At 41.4% G+C, this 14,063-nt stretch overlaps 1 protein-coding gene across 1 annotated transcript in view; it reads right to left on the bottom strand.

The window, feature by feature from the left end:
• DNAH8 (dynein axonemal heavy chain 8) overlaps positions 1-14,063 on the bottom strand; it is a 159,680-nt gene that overhangs the window by 123,385 nt on the left and 22,232 nt on the right. Inside the window, exons 9-15 of the mRNA XM_070727251.1 lie at positions 12,445-12,628; positions 9,600-9,796; positions 8,272-8,398; positions 7,245-7,480; positions 7,035-7,139; positions 5,026-5,139; positions 2,609-2,671 (exon numbers count right to left, since the gene is read on the bottom strand). Coding sequence (XP_070583352.1) covers positions 2,609-2,671; positions 5,026-5,139; positions 7,035-7,139; positions 7,245-7,480; positions 8,272-8,398; positions 9,600-9,796; positions 12,445-12,628 — 1,026 coding nt within the window. The remainder of the gene's footprint in view (positions 1-2,608; positions 2,672-5,025; positions 5,140-7,034; positions 7,140-7,244; positions 7,481-8,271; positions 8,399-9,599; positions 9,797-12,444; positions 12,629-14,063) is intronic.

Raw genomic sequence — 14,063 nt, 5'->3', positions numbered from 1 at the left:
GCACACTAGTGCACTTATGCTCGCCCCTTTATCTTCTTCTGGATGTTCTCAAGAAAATGCAGTGAGTCTGGTTAGATTCTTGTAATAGGTTAGCAACAATAAAGAAGTAATTCTGATCAGTTCACAATGCCATTCTGGTTCCTTGTCCCTGTTTTGGGGAACAGCCAGACAAAGACTTCAGGGATTGGAGTGGATGGGTAGATGTCAGGTCTGCATCACATCTTGCCCTGTAGGAAGCTTGTCAATCTCTTCACTCCTTTCCCCATTCTAGCTGGAGATTCAATGATACCTCTTTACTTTATGAGAATAAAGGGTTGACAAGTCCTGCCACCATATGGATATTCACATCCATTGTATATATCTTACTTATCATCAGTAGTACATCTCAAATATAACAATTCAGCTGGGAGAACTGAATGTGTCACGGTGAGACAGGTTGGGAAAGTAGCGTAGATCTGAAGAAAACCCAGCCAGACAAATTGCTGTCAGGGGTTTTGGGACTGGAGCTGTCCTGAAGGGATGATTAATAAGAAGAGGTGTTTAAGAGGATCACAGGGAACAAAGCAAACTCCTTGGCAGGTTAGAAACAATCTATTCAAACCAGTGGTGTTAGCAAAAACTTCAGAAGAGAAGGATTTAGGGGTAGTGATTTCTGACAGTCTCAAAATGGGTGAGCAGTGTGGTCGGGCAGTAGGAAAAGCAAGTAGGATGCTTGGCTGCATAGCTAGAGGTATAACAAGCAGGAAGAGGGAGATTGTGATCCCCTTATATAGAGCGCTGGTGAGACCACATTTGGAATACTGTGTTCAGTTCTGGAGATCTCACCTACAAAAAGATATTGACAAAATTGAACGGGCTACAAGAATGGTGGAAGGTCTTAAGCATAAAACGTATCAGGAAAGACTTAGTGAACTCAGTCTGTATAGTCTGGAGGACAGAAGGAAAAGGGGGGACATGATCGAAACATTTAAATATGTTAAAGGGTTAAATAAGGTTCAGGAGGGAAGTGTTTTTAATAGGAAAGTGAACACAAGAACAAGGGGACACAATCTGAAGTTAGTTGGGGGAAAGATCAAAAGCAACGTGAGGAAATATTATTTCACTGAAAGAGTAGTAGATCCTTGGAATAAACTTCCAGCAGACGTGGTTGGTAAATCCACAGTAACTGAATTTAAACATGCCTGGGATAAACATATATCCATCTTAAGATAAAATACAGTAAATAGTATAAGGGCAGACTAGATGGACCATGAGGTCTTTTTCTGCCGTCAGTCTTCTATGTTTCTATGGTGGGGATGGCAGACATTGTTCAATGATGGGGCAACCAGACTAAGATTTTAAGCAGGAGTGGTGTTTGGATGAAGTGTTGGAACCTGAGAGAGATTGGCCAGATTACAAGTAAAAGAAAATTAAAAATTTGGATTCTAAACTATTTTTAAAGAATAAATTAGCAGCTGCTTGAGATTTGGAACAAAGGAAAGAAAAGTGGGAACAAAACAGTGAAAGCCCAAGGGGAAAAAATCATTGATTAGAAATGAAATTTTAAAAGAAGAAAAGGGGACTTGAAAAATAGCTTCCCATGTAATGTGAGACTGCATTAATTTCATCAGATATTCTATGGTAAAATTAAGACTGAAAAGATGTATCAACAGAATGTGGATAGTTATCTGTCAGGAATATTCTAGTACAGTGTTTCCCAACCTTGGCCCCTTGAAGATATCTGGACTTCAACTCCCAGAATTCCCCAGCCAGCATTCACTGGCTGGGGAATTCTGGGAGTTGAATTCCAAATATCTTCAAGGGGCCAAGGTTGGGAAATACTGTTCTAGTAGTGCCATTAATAGCCATCTGTGAAGAGTGCTGTAGTAAGGATTGGACGAGGGGATCTTTATAATCCAGACTTATATTGTATAATTCTGAAAACTAGCCTATACTGTAATGTTTGGTGAAGGGAGTAAGAAGGATGAAACATTGTACATTTGCCTGAATACATGTATACATAAAAAGAGAAAACAGCATCCCTCTATAGAGGAATAAAATTATACCCCAAACCTCCATGCTAATGGGGTACCTATTTGGCTATCCTGTTGTCTAGTAGAAGATCTTATACTTCACAAAGTTAAATAGCTATGCAAGATTCAGGCTAACCCAATGGCTCCATATGCCATGTAAAAGATGATCCACAAAATTATTATAATAGAAAATAAAGTATCAAGTATATGACTGAATAGATACTGGAATAAATGGAAGAAAACAAAATATATTTAGTAATAAATCTACTCATGTACTAACTGTCAGATTTGCTGCAATACTTTTATTAAATGGAGATATGCCTAGTTAGCTTGTAATTGCTCAAATGGAACAAATCAGACAAAAAAACAACTAAGATTATTGTAACTTCAGAATATATAATATATAAAAATGTTCTCAAGGTTCTCAATTCAGCTGCATAAAATGTTATCTTTTACTTTAAAAAGTGCATTAATAGTTTTATAGCTTCCAAGATAAAACCGACTTTTCAAAAGCAACATTCAGTATAATATAAATTGAAATAATTCCCTTTTGAAAAAACTAATTTTGCTACTCAATTTAACATTCAAAATTTTACCTGAAATATCTGTAATCTATTGCTAGCTTCTTGAGGTGGTGTATTTGGAACCATTGGTCCTTCCTAAAACACACAAAATATATCAAAACTAATTATACCTAAATTCATAATTTTAAATCCCGCAGACCACTAATATGATCTGTCTAATGACCAGCTGGGTGGGCCTGGCTAGGTGATCATGTGACTAGATGGCTGTGGTCAACTCGATGTCACTCCCATTAGGGGTACCTTGATACAGTGAAGGGCTACCAAAATTTTTACTACCACACTATGGGCATGGCTTATGCAGGATGCTCTGCATTTTCTTTAAACTTTCAGTGCAAATTGGGTGCTCTGGGGTGGAGCTCCATTTTCACTACCCCACTGCGTTCCACCCCGTCCGGGCAGCAGCCCACCCCTGCCTCAATGGCCTCTACTTTCCCCTCCCCTTCTCACCACTCCTCGCCCGCCTGCCCAAGCTCCTTAATGCCTCAACAGGAAGCAGTGGTTGGAGCTAAGCAGCCACCATGAGAGTTGGCAAATCGGATCTGACTCAGAATGAGGCTCAGCAGAAGCAGCTCACTGAGGACTACGAGCATAAGCTTCCACAAGCAGAGGGAAGACCTGCAGGAGTGCAAGGCCAGTTACTGGTGTCTGGAGGCTCAGCAGGCTGAGATGGTTAATCAGTTCCAGGTCATGATGCAGTCCCATTGAAACAAGGCCCTCTAGCTCTTTGCCGCCAGCAGCGCTTCCTGCCACCCTTCACCAAAGCCCTGCACCAGGAGGCTGAAACAGAGCCCAAGTCAGAATTTCTACGCCCCTCTGACCCTGAAGGAGAAAAGTGTCTACAGCAACACAAGCATTCATTGCACGGTTCTGGACTACGGGCCGTAATTTGAGGACCCCTGATTTAGTGCAATATAAAAAATGCAAATAATTTTTCTGTAGACCACCAAACTTTTCTTGCGGACCACCAGTTGGTGACCACTGCTTTATATTATTTCTGTAGTTGTTACAAGTGTGTAGCACTTAGGATTTAATTCTTCAGAGCAAATATGTGATCTAGAGCAAGATTGTAACTACTTTAACTAATATTTGACAGAAGCAGTACAGGTTGTACAGTATAACATGTTCCAAAGTATAGTTTGAGAATTAAACTTGAAGTACAGTGATACTTCGTCTTACGAACCCCACTTCATACGAACTTTTCGTGATACGAACCCGGTGTTTAAGATTTTTTTGCCTCGTCTTCTGAACTATTTTCACTTTATGAACCCGAACCGCTGCCGCTGGGATGCCCCACCTCCGGACTTCTGTTGCCAGCCGAAGTGCTGGGATTCCTATGAGCCTCCCCTCACTGCGTAATCCCACCTCTGGACTTCTGTTGCCAGCCAAAGCGCCCATTCTTGCATTTCTGGGATTCTCCTGAGGCTCCCCTCGCTAGGATTCCCTTCATTTTTGCCGGCACTGCATTGAGTCCCAGCAAGGGGAGGCTCAGGGGAATCCCAGCGCTTCAGCTGGCAACGGAAGTCCGGAGGCAGGGATTCCCAGCAGCACAAGACAAAAGGGGTGACTTTTGGGATGGGATTGCACACATTATTTGCTTTTACGTTGATTCCTATGGGGAAAATTGCTTCATCTTATGAACTTTTCTACTTACGAACCTGGTCACGGAACAAATTAAGTTCATAAGACGAGGTATCACTGCACTTCAAAGCTTAATTATACAGGTATAATTATTTTCCTTACATATTTATTCCATTTATTTATTTATTTAATTTGTTTTGTCAAGTACGTATGGTGGTATACAAAGATATAATAATATTTATATACATGATACTAGTAAAAGAGAAACATTAGGACAGGGGACAGAAGGCACGCTGGTGCACTTATGCATGCCCATTATATTTATTTCATTTTTTTGTGAAACAACAATATCAAAAGCTTTTCTTTTTTTAAATTTGATTACTTCATTCATATCAGTTTTTAATGAACACAACACTGACCTTCCACTCATGCTATCTATTAAGACCTAAGATCTTCCCATTCTGGACTGGGAAGAACAGATGTCTCTTGTTCTTTGTTATGGTAACGAATCATTCTGATTTCCAGCTCTCTGCATTTGACTTTAACAACTTTGGTCCTCAAAATTCTTGTTAGGCACAGAAATATTTAATGTTTACATTTTTAATGAATCTTTGTATATTGCTGCTTGTTATTTCAGTTAGGTCAGTGTAAGTCATTGGAATTATTAATAAATTAGTAAGTTATTATTGTTGCATTACATTTTCTTTCATCTATAAGGTTGAGTGTTAGTCTTAAAGTAATTAGATTTCAAGCATTAACAATTTAGTATTTTAAATCGCTAGAAGTAAATAATTTTTGGCTAAAAACAACCAGCTGTAGTTTCTTCACAATCACCATATAAATCAAATTACCATCTCATATGCTACTTCATAATTTGACACATCATCACGGAAAACCTCAACTGCCTCCAGTAGCTGACCCTTAAACTTGGGCTGGACTTGAATTAGTTCATCCTGAACACTAGCCTGAAATAGAAATAAATATCTGTAATAAGAATGAAAAATGGTTATGATTATAGTTTTATATATATTTTCCCAAATCTAGAGACTCGGTGGATTTTTTATTAATTTTATTTAAATGCAGAACTGTGAGAACAGAAATGATCCAGTATATACCTATTGGCAAGATTTAAGGCGGAAAAAGCATTTGGGAATTAAAAAATAAATAAAACTGAAAATCTTGGAGGATTATATAAATGGAATTAATTAATATGCTGAGGCTATGAAGTTAAGGTATAGATTTGGGCAAATGTATTGGCTATTATATAATTTCCTGAAAGAATAAAAATTAGTAGGTAGTCGTGGAATTTTGTGGAGATCCATATACCTGGACTATTGCTATTACAGTGGTCCCTCGATCATCGCGAGGGTTCCGTTCCAGGACCCCAAGCGATGATCGATTTTTCGCGAAGTAGCGGTGCGGAAGTAAAAACACCATCTGCGCATGCGCAGATGGTGTTTTTACTTCCACCGCAGCAGCGAGGAGCCGAAGATTGGGGTTTCCCCGCCGCCTCGCTGCTGCCGCTTGTCCGCGCGCGTGCTGCCCGGCCTTCGCCCGCCCACCCCGTTGCTCTCGCTGCTTCCCAGCTGGGAAGCGGCCCCCACGCGCGCACCGCCCGGCCTTCCCCCGCCCACCCCGTTGCTCTCATTGCTTCCCAGCTGGGAAGCGGACCTCGCGCGCGCGCCGCCCGGCCTTCCCCCACCCATCCCGTTGCTCTCATTGCTTCCCAGCTGGGAAGCGGACCTCGCGCGCGCGCCGCCCGGCCTTCCCCCCACCCACCCCGTTGCTCTCATTGCTTCCCAGCTGGGAAGCGGACCTCGCGCGCGCGCCGCCCGGCCTTCCCCCACCCATCCCGTTGCTCTCATTGCTTCCCAGCTGGGAAGCGGACCTCGCGCGCGCGCCGCCCGGCCTTCCCCCACCCACCCCGTTGCTCTCATTGCTTCCCAGCTGGGAAGCGGACCTCGCGCGCGCGCCGCCCGGCCTTCCCCCACCCACCCCGTTGCTCTCATTGCTTCCCAGCTGGGAAGCGGACCTCGCGCGCGCGCGCCGCCCGGCCTTCCCCCACCCACCCCCGTTGCTCTCATTGCTTCCCAGCTGGGAAGCGGACCTCGCGCGCGCGCCGCCCGGCCTTCCCCCACCCATCCCGTTGCTCTCATTGCTTCCCAGCTGGGAAGCGGACCTCGCGCGTGCGCCGCCCGGCCTTCCCCCACCCATCCCGTTGCTCTCATTGCTTCCCAGCTGGGAAGCGGACCTCGCGCGCGCGCCGCCCCGGCCTTCCCCCACCCACCCCGTTGCTCTCATTGCTTCCCAGCTGGGAAGCGGACCTCGCGCGCGCGCCGCCCGGCCTTCCCCCCACCCATCCCGTTGCTCTCATTGCTTCCCAGCTGGGAAGCGGACCTCGCGCGCGCGCCGCCCGGGCCTTCCCCCCACCCACCCCGTTGCTCTCATTGCTTCCCAGCTGGGAAGCGGACCTCGCGCGCGCGCCGCCCGCCCTTCCCCCCGCCCGCCCCCGTTGCTCTTATTGCTTCCCAGCTGGGAAGCGGACCCCGCGCGCGCGCCGCCCGGCCTTCCCCCGCCCACCCCGTTGCTCTTATCGCTTCCCAGCTGGGAAGCGGACCCCAGCTGGGGAAACTCCACCATCTACGCATGCGTGGCCATAGAAAAAAAGGGCACGCATGCGCAGATGGTGGAGTTTACTTCCGGGTTGAAAACTCGCGATATAGCCCTTTCGCGATGCTCGAGGACGCGAAACTCGAGGGATCACTGTATAGTAAATATAATATCATTTACTTTGTATATTGTGAATTTACATTCATACAGTAAGTTATTGTAATATAATAGGCTATTTTAATATACTTACTGCTTTGCTTTGAAGCTTATTAAAAGAATACCGTAATGTATCAACACCTTCTGATTCTTCCTTTGTTACTTCAACTTCAAATCTATATAAAATTGTGTAGGCTTCCTAAAACAAAATCGGAATCACACAATTCACACTCTTCAGCACTCTTGGTTTGTTTGTTTTTTTAAAAACTTGTTTCAATGAGATTCTTGCTTTTAGGGAACTTACTTCAATGGGTCCCATTATCATATCCATTTCTATTTCTTTATCACGTATATTGGCAAGAGCTTCCATAGCAAAACGGACATCATCCAAATCTCGAATTGGTCGAGATAATTTTTTCAGATACTCCGTTATAAAACTTATCATGTCTTGCATTTTTTTCTTGTATTCTTCATTTAAATAGCGACAGAGCAACATTTTCCATGCTTTTGCTTCAATCGAAAGAGCTAATTTCATCGGCCCTGTTGAAAAATTGTCATACTGCATATGCCAAGCTATTGATGTGTGAATGCCTCATTCTTAAATGAATTGTACTAACTGCTCTAAAACAGAACTGTACTGTCAGGAAATTTAAAACATCATCTGGGCCTGAAATAGTTATGCTGCTAGTTTTGCATGCGTAAAGAGCTTTGGGTTTCTATTGTTTGAACATCAAATCCCTGAAATATTTTTGCCCCAAAAGATTAAATGTTGAGAAATGCGAGTTGAAAATCCTAAGCTCTCAAATTCAAAATATTTTAAAACATCCAAGTCTCTATGCTTAGTTTTTACATTCTTAGTAGCGGTTTGTCAAACTTGAAAGAACAAGCTAAGTCCATACTCTCCTCTCTATAATTGTTTGGAATAGCTGATATACATTCTGTACAATCATATGTTAGTTTTCATGATGTACAGAGATTGAAAGAGAGATTGGGAATTATACACGCAAAACTGATTCTTTTCTAAAATGACTGGAATTAATGGAATTCTTTGTGATATTTATAATATTTATTGCTATTTTTGCTATTTTTATTGATTTCGTTTAATATTGCTGTGCCCAACTTTTCATTAATTATTGTCTTTACATTTTTAAAGTATAAATTGGACAGAGAATTATATTGATACAGCTGTGCACATAAAATTAACAAATGTATATTATTTAAAGAGATATACTATCGCACCCTTTTCTGCTAATTTGATCTATGCAAATATTTCTGTCTTCTAATTGTTAGATGCTTTTCCAAACATTGCAGCCTCTTACACCATTTCATACCTGTATTAAGTTCAATGGGGCCAACAGAAACTGTTGGTTTTAAATCTTCTATTTCCTGTTCAAAGGTAGCATAATGAAGAATTTCTGATCTTATCTCAGTCAGAGATGGATTATTGGCCAAAAATTGCTGTGAAGAATTGAAACCATTAATATTGTTTATTTAACTAGAATTAACTTAGGCAATGTATCATTTCAATTCTGGTCTTTTCTACTAGGTCACATGCTTTGAATTGCTATAGATAAACCATAAACAACAGATTTCCTTGTGGCTGTGGATATATTCCTACGCTCTTCTCCATTGTCTCCCTTGTGACAATGTCTCCCCATTCCCATTCCCAGAATATCCAGGAACTTGTTTTGGCTGCTGAAGGCTACTGTGCAGCTGGTCTATAGCTCTGTACTATAATGCAGCACAGCCAGTCTATTGCTCTGTACTGTAATGCAGTGCAGCCCTACAGCAGTTGGCAAAGTTGGTTCTTTGACTTTATTAGGGACTCTGAATGTTACAAAGAGATAACTACTGTGTACAAAAACTCTTTAACAGGGTTGATGGCAGCCCCCAGCTCATTATCCTTATGAGACTAGAGGAAACAGTATTATTATTATTATTATTATTATTATTATTATTATTATTATTATTATTATTATTATAGGCCTGATTAATTGTCTTTCCCATTAAAAATTTAAAATGTTAAAAATGTTCTACCCTTACCCTTCTTCCCCAGCAGATGCTACAGTATATGTGCATTCAATGTCAAAGCAATGACAAAACTGGCTTTCAAAAAGATGGAAAAACACCAGGAAAGGTCCTTAATAAATGACTGAATGAATCAATTCCGAGGTTGGTAAAATGAGGACCCAGATTGTTGGGGGCAATATGCTGATTCTGTAAACCATTTACAGAGGGCTGTAAAGCACTGTGAAGCACTATATAAGTCTAAGTGCTATTGCTATTATTGGATAGCAAGCTCACTGCTAAGGCTGAAAATGCTGATTTACAACTGCTTTGCAATTTCCTTAAACTGAATTGTTATGTCCCGGCAACAGCCGGGTATCTCTGGGCGTTCCTTTCCCTCGGCTGGAAAATCCCAGAGCATGGATTGGTTAGCCCAGCCTGGCAGCAGAAGATATATATAGCTGCCAGGCATGGCCATTCGTTGCTCAGTTCAGGGTTTGTCCAGTGTTGTTGTATCAGTTTGTACTCCAATAAACTTGAGTTACCTGTTCTTCGACTACCAGCCTCATCTTTGCACGATCCAACATGAATTATGTTATTTATCTTTCACAGAACTTTAAAATCATAGCAAAGATTCCAAAGTGGGCATTACCTGAACTTTAGCGTCCCTATCTTCTGTCCACAGAGCTTTATACTTTTGAAAGTCTTGCAATGCTTCACTTGCAGCTTTCCTTACGGAATTGACTGCTGAGGACAGAAGGACAACTAATTTGGATATATCCTTATGTTCTGCCACACCCGGATAAAAATTTCTCAGCTTTCTAGCAGGATATTGATCCTCCAGCATTTCTGGAAAAAAATTAACATACCGTATAAATATTTCACGTTACTTACCGATAGATAGATAGATAGATAGATAGATAGATAGATAGATAGATAGATAGGTGGGTGGGTGGGTGGGTGGGTGGGTGGGTGGGTGGGTGGGTGGGTGGGTGGGTGGGAGATAGATAGATAGATAGATAGATAGATAGATAGATAGATAGACAGACAGACAGACAGACAGACAGACAGACAGACAGACAGACAGACAGACAGACAGACAGACAGACAGACAGATGACAGACAGACTGACTGACAGGCATTCACTATGTGAATTATGTGTGTCTTCTTCATGAAAGTTTATTTTTTCTTCACTGCAATAGAATTTATATCAAGCCAGTGCAGAAGTTGGTAATAAATTAACAGCTTGCCACACTATCTCTAGGAGGCCTGATGTTTATGGGAATTTGGGAGAAGTGATTTTCATGAGGGAACATATACAGCCACAAAGCATTCTGTTGAGTGGTTCAAGGCCATCCTATGCCCACCCACCTGGTGGAAGCGAAAAGAGGAATTGCCACACTGGCACAATCTGAGTTGGCAACGTGACACATTTGTGGGTGGGGGATAAGAGAGATGAACGTTCAGCTGGGTAGGAAGCTTAGATTCAGGTTTCCCAGTGTAGATACCAGGATGGCTCCGGCAATAAATTGGAACTTTGAGGAGTACTTTGGATTCTGATTTAATTTGGATGCTACCTGGAACCTTGACAATTTATTTATCTGTAGTATGGTATATTCACATCACATTTTGATTTTAAAAAACCCACAAGGGTAAAGATATAAAATATGAAATATAAACATTTATTTGTTTTATATAATTTTAGTTTCATTGGTCACAGTCAGGAAATCAGCAAAATACTGCAATAGAAAAATCTCCTTGATAAGCTTGATGAGATTACATATTTCCCAGAAAGGAATGCAGTAGTCCCACCTCTGTGGAATATTGTGGATTTCATTGGCAGGAGACAAGATTCATCTATTCATACCTATATACTCGCTGCTAACTAAAATTGATCACCAAACTATAAAAGGAGTTTCCATAGTTGAAAACGTCTAGTGAAATGTTTCCATATTTTTAAATGAGAAGAATTAAAATGGTTGGTGAGTGCTAGGAAGCTGTACCCATCACAGTTCATTTATTTTTAAACAATATTTACTGAATACTAAGCTGATTCTCTGGTTAGGACTATTTAAACTGAAAGATAGGGATAGTCTCTCTCTCTCTCTCTCTCTCTCTCTCTCTCTCTCTCTCTCTCTCTCTCTCTCTCTCACACACACACTCTCTCTCTCTCTCTCTCTCTCTCACACACACACACACAGACACGCACACATACACAGTCCTTAATTTTTTAAAATGAAAATACCAGTCAAAAAGGGGTTTTAATTATTTAAAATGATTATTCTTACAGTGTTATATTTGCCTAAGGCATACCAGTATGTCAATACAGTAATATGATGTTAGAGTATTATAATGTTTTTCATTTAAATAAAATATTAATCAGAAAAGTATTTCAGTACTAATGAAACATTATTAAAAATACACATAAAGGAAAGCAATTTCTTTTTTAAATAGGTGATGGAGAGAGACTCCTTCCCCTCCATATTGAAGACAAGACTCCTAATGTAAAGCTAATACTGAAACTTCAAGGGCAATGATATCCACAGACATATTTTATTTATTTATTATTACATTTATTTGCTGCCTGTCTAACAGTTGTAGGAAATTCCAAGCAACTTATCCAGTCCCGTTTTAGCTCAACATTCCTTGGCTCTGGAGTTATAAGGAACCATTCAAATTACTCTCTTATAGCAGCTACATCATACTCGCTAGTTCTCAAACCTAGTGGTATCCAAATGTGCTAGACAAACTCCTATAATTCTGAATCTGTGAGAACTTTTTAGAGAAATAATTTAAAATAACTGGATGGTGGCTAGTTGATAAAACTCATTTCTATTATGCTTTTATAATTTAGTGTAACAGAAATAAAATGCAGTTCGACTCTATATTTCTATTGAAGAAAGCCAACTTCATTCAATATACAGTATAGGGCAGTGATGGTGAACCTTTTCCCCCTCAGGTGCCGAAAAAGTGTGCATGCGCGCTATCACATATGCACGAGTGCCCACACCCATAATTCAATGCCTGGGGTGGGTGAAAACAGCTTTCCTACCTCCTGGAAGCCCTCTGGAGGCTGGAAATGGCCTGTTTCCCAACTTCTGGTGGGCCCAGCAGGCTGGTGTTTCACTCTCCCAAGGCTCCAAAGATTTCCCTGGAGCCAGGAAAGGATAAAAATGCCCTCCCCATCCCTCCGGAGGGTCTCTGGAAGCCAAAAACACACACACACACCGAGCCTCTGTGCGAGCCAAAAATCAGCTGGCCGGCACACACATGCATATTGGAGCTGAGCTAGGGCCATGGCTGGGGTGCCAGCAGATGTGGCTCCACATGCCGCCTGTGGCACCCGTGCCATAGGTTCGTAATCACTGGTATAGGGATTTATGTCTCAAAAAGCATGCTTAGAATTCCACTGTGACTCTCTTCTGGGTAGTTAAAACAAGGCTAAAATTTTAGAAGCAATATTTTTAAAGGAGGAAAAAAGAGAAACAGGATCTTACTTTCTTCTTTTTTTGATAGTTTCCCTAATATGCTAGGTGATGCAGGAACATTGCTTTCCCCCTGGTGGTTGGATTTTAACAATTGATGCTGTCCCCAGTGAGCCACACCACGGCTTACATCCAAGGTCAACTGAATCATACGGTTGAGGGCTTGCTGAATATCATCCAAACTGGGCACCATAACCTGAAAATAAAGGGAGGGGAGCCATTTTTCAAGAAACACATATGGAGGATTGGTTATCACCATCGGTCACCAGCTCGCTAGTTCAAAATGATCCATTTCAATGCAGTATGAGTAGACTACGAAATATTAGACCTCCACATTCAAATGAAGTGGCAGGTTTTTTTCCTATCAAATGGAACATAAAAGCTGCAGTTTTTCCAGGCTGCAGAGAAAGAACCAAAATCTTAAGTGTGTTATGATCAGGGGCAGGTTCCTCTTAACTCCATACTGGAGCGCTGCGTGCACGTTGCAATGTTTCGCACACACACACATCCCCTCATGCGATTTTGCTTCCACACATGTGCAGAAGCAAAAAATAGCCAAAAATTAGTAAAAATAAAATGGCGCCGTGCACAGATTTGCAAAGACAGCACCGGAGCTGTCGTGCGCAAATTGTGCAATCAGTGGGTCACTACCAGACTACAACACCGGTAGGAACCCACATCTAGTTATGATCCATCATATTACTAACATGCAGGGCAGACTTTTGCAGGTGAGAGCTGTTTGTGCAAAGTTTCTCTCTGGAGCTGCCCTTCCCCTTGCAGAAATAGAGACGCACTGGAATGGAATGGAACTTCTATTATAGCTTCCTTCTTGTGACTTCCAACATTACTAAATGATGCAATAATATGAAAAACTTCACTTGCTGTATTTTTTAGAGTATAAGATACAACTTTGCACCCCCAAAAGAGGCTGAAATTTCGGGTGCATCTTATACTCCAAATGTAGCTTTTACTAAGCTTTTTTTTAGCCCTAATGAGGTGCTAACACGATATTCCGTGCTTTGCTAGCAAACGATATTCTGTATTTTTTTTCAGCCCTAACAAGTGAAGCAATGTTTTGTGCTTTGCTAAGGAAAGCGCTCGTTCCTTTGCCTGATTTTCTCATTGTTTCTCTCTGAAGAGAGAAAGAAGTAAAGTGTTTCAGAAACTGCTTTTTATCCCTAACCAGGGGATAAAAAGCGAGCATATGGGCTCAAACCCAGCAAACTAACATGCTGAAGCTGACCAGACTAAAGACTAGCTAGATGAATACCTGGTACGCAGATTATTTTTTACCTACTTTCCTCCCCCAAAACTAAGGTGCATCTTATACTCCGATATGTCTTATACTCCGAAAAATATGGTACTTTAATAGACAGCTTCTAATTTTATTCTAATCTTACTCCAATATACATGTCATATGATTTTAATTCTAGAAATTAGGAAACAGAATGTCATCCATTTCTTTGTAGTGCCTGGAAACTTTTGCTATACAGTGTTCCCTCGATTTTCGCGGGTTCAAACTTCGCGAAAAGTCTATACCACAGTTTTTCAAAAATATTAATTAAAAAATACTTTGCGGGTTTTTCCCCTATACCACAGTTTTTTCCCACCAGATGACGTCATTTGTCATT

Source organism: Erythrolamprus reginae, chromosome 1 (genome assembly GCF_031021105.1).
Source record: "Erythrolamprus reginae isolate rEryReg1 chromosome 1, rEryReg1.hap1, whole genome shotgun sequence".
In the NCBI taxonomy this organism is placed as follows: domain Eukaryota; kingdom Metazoa; phylum Chordata; class Lepidosauria; order Squamata; family Dipsadidae; genus Erythrolamprus; species Erythrolamprus reginae.
The sequence above is the reverse complement of the archived record's forward strand: the minus strand, read 5'-3'. Positions and strand labels throughout refer to the sequence as shown.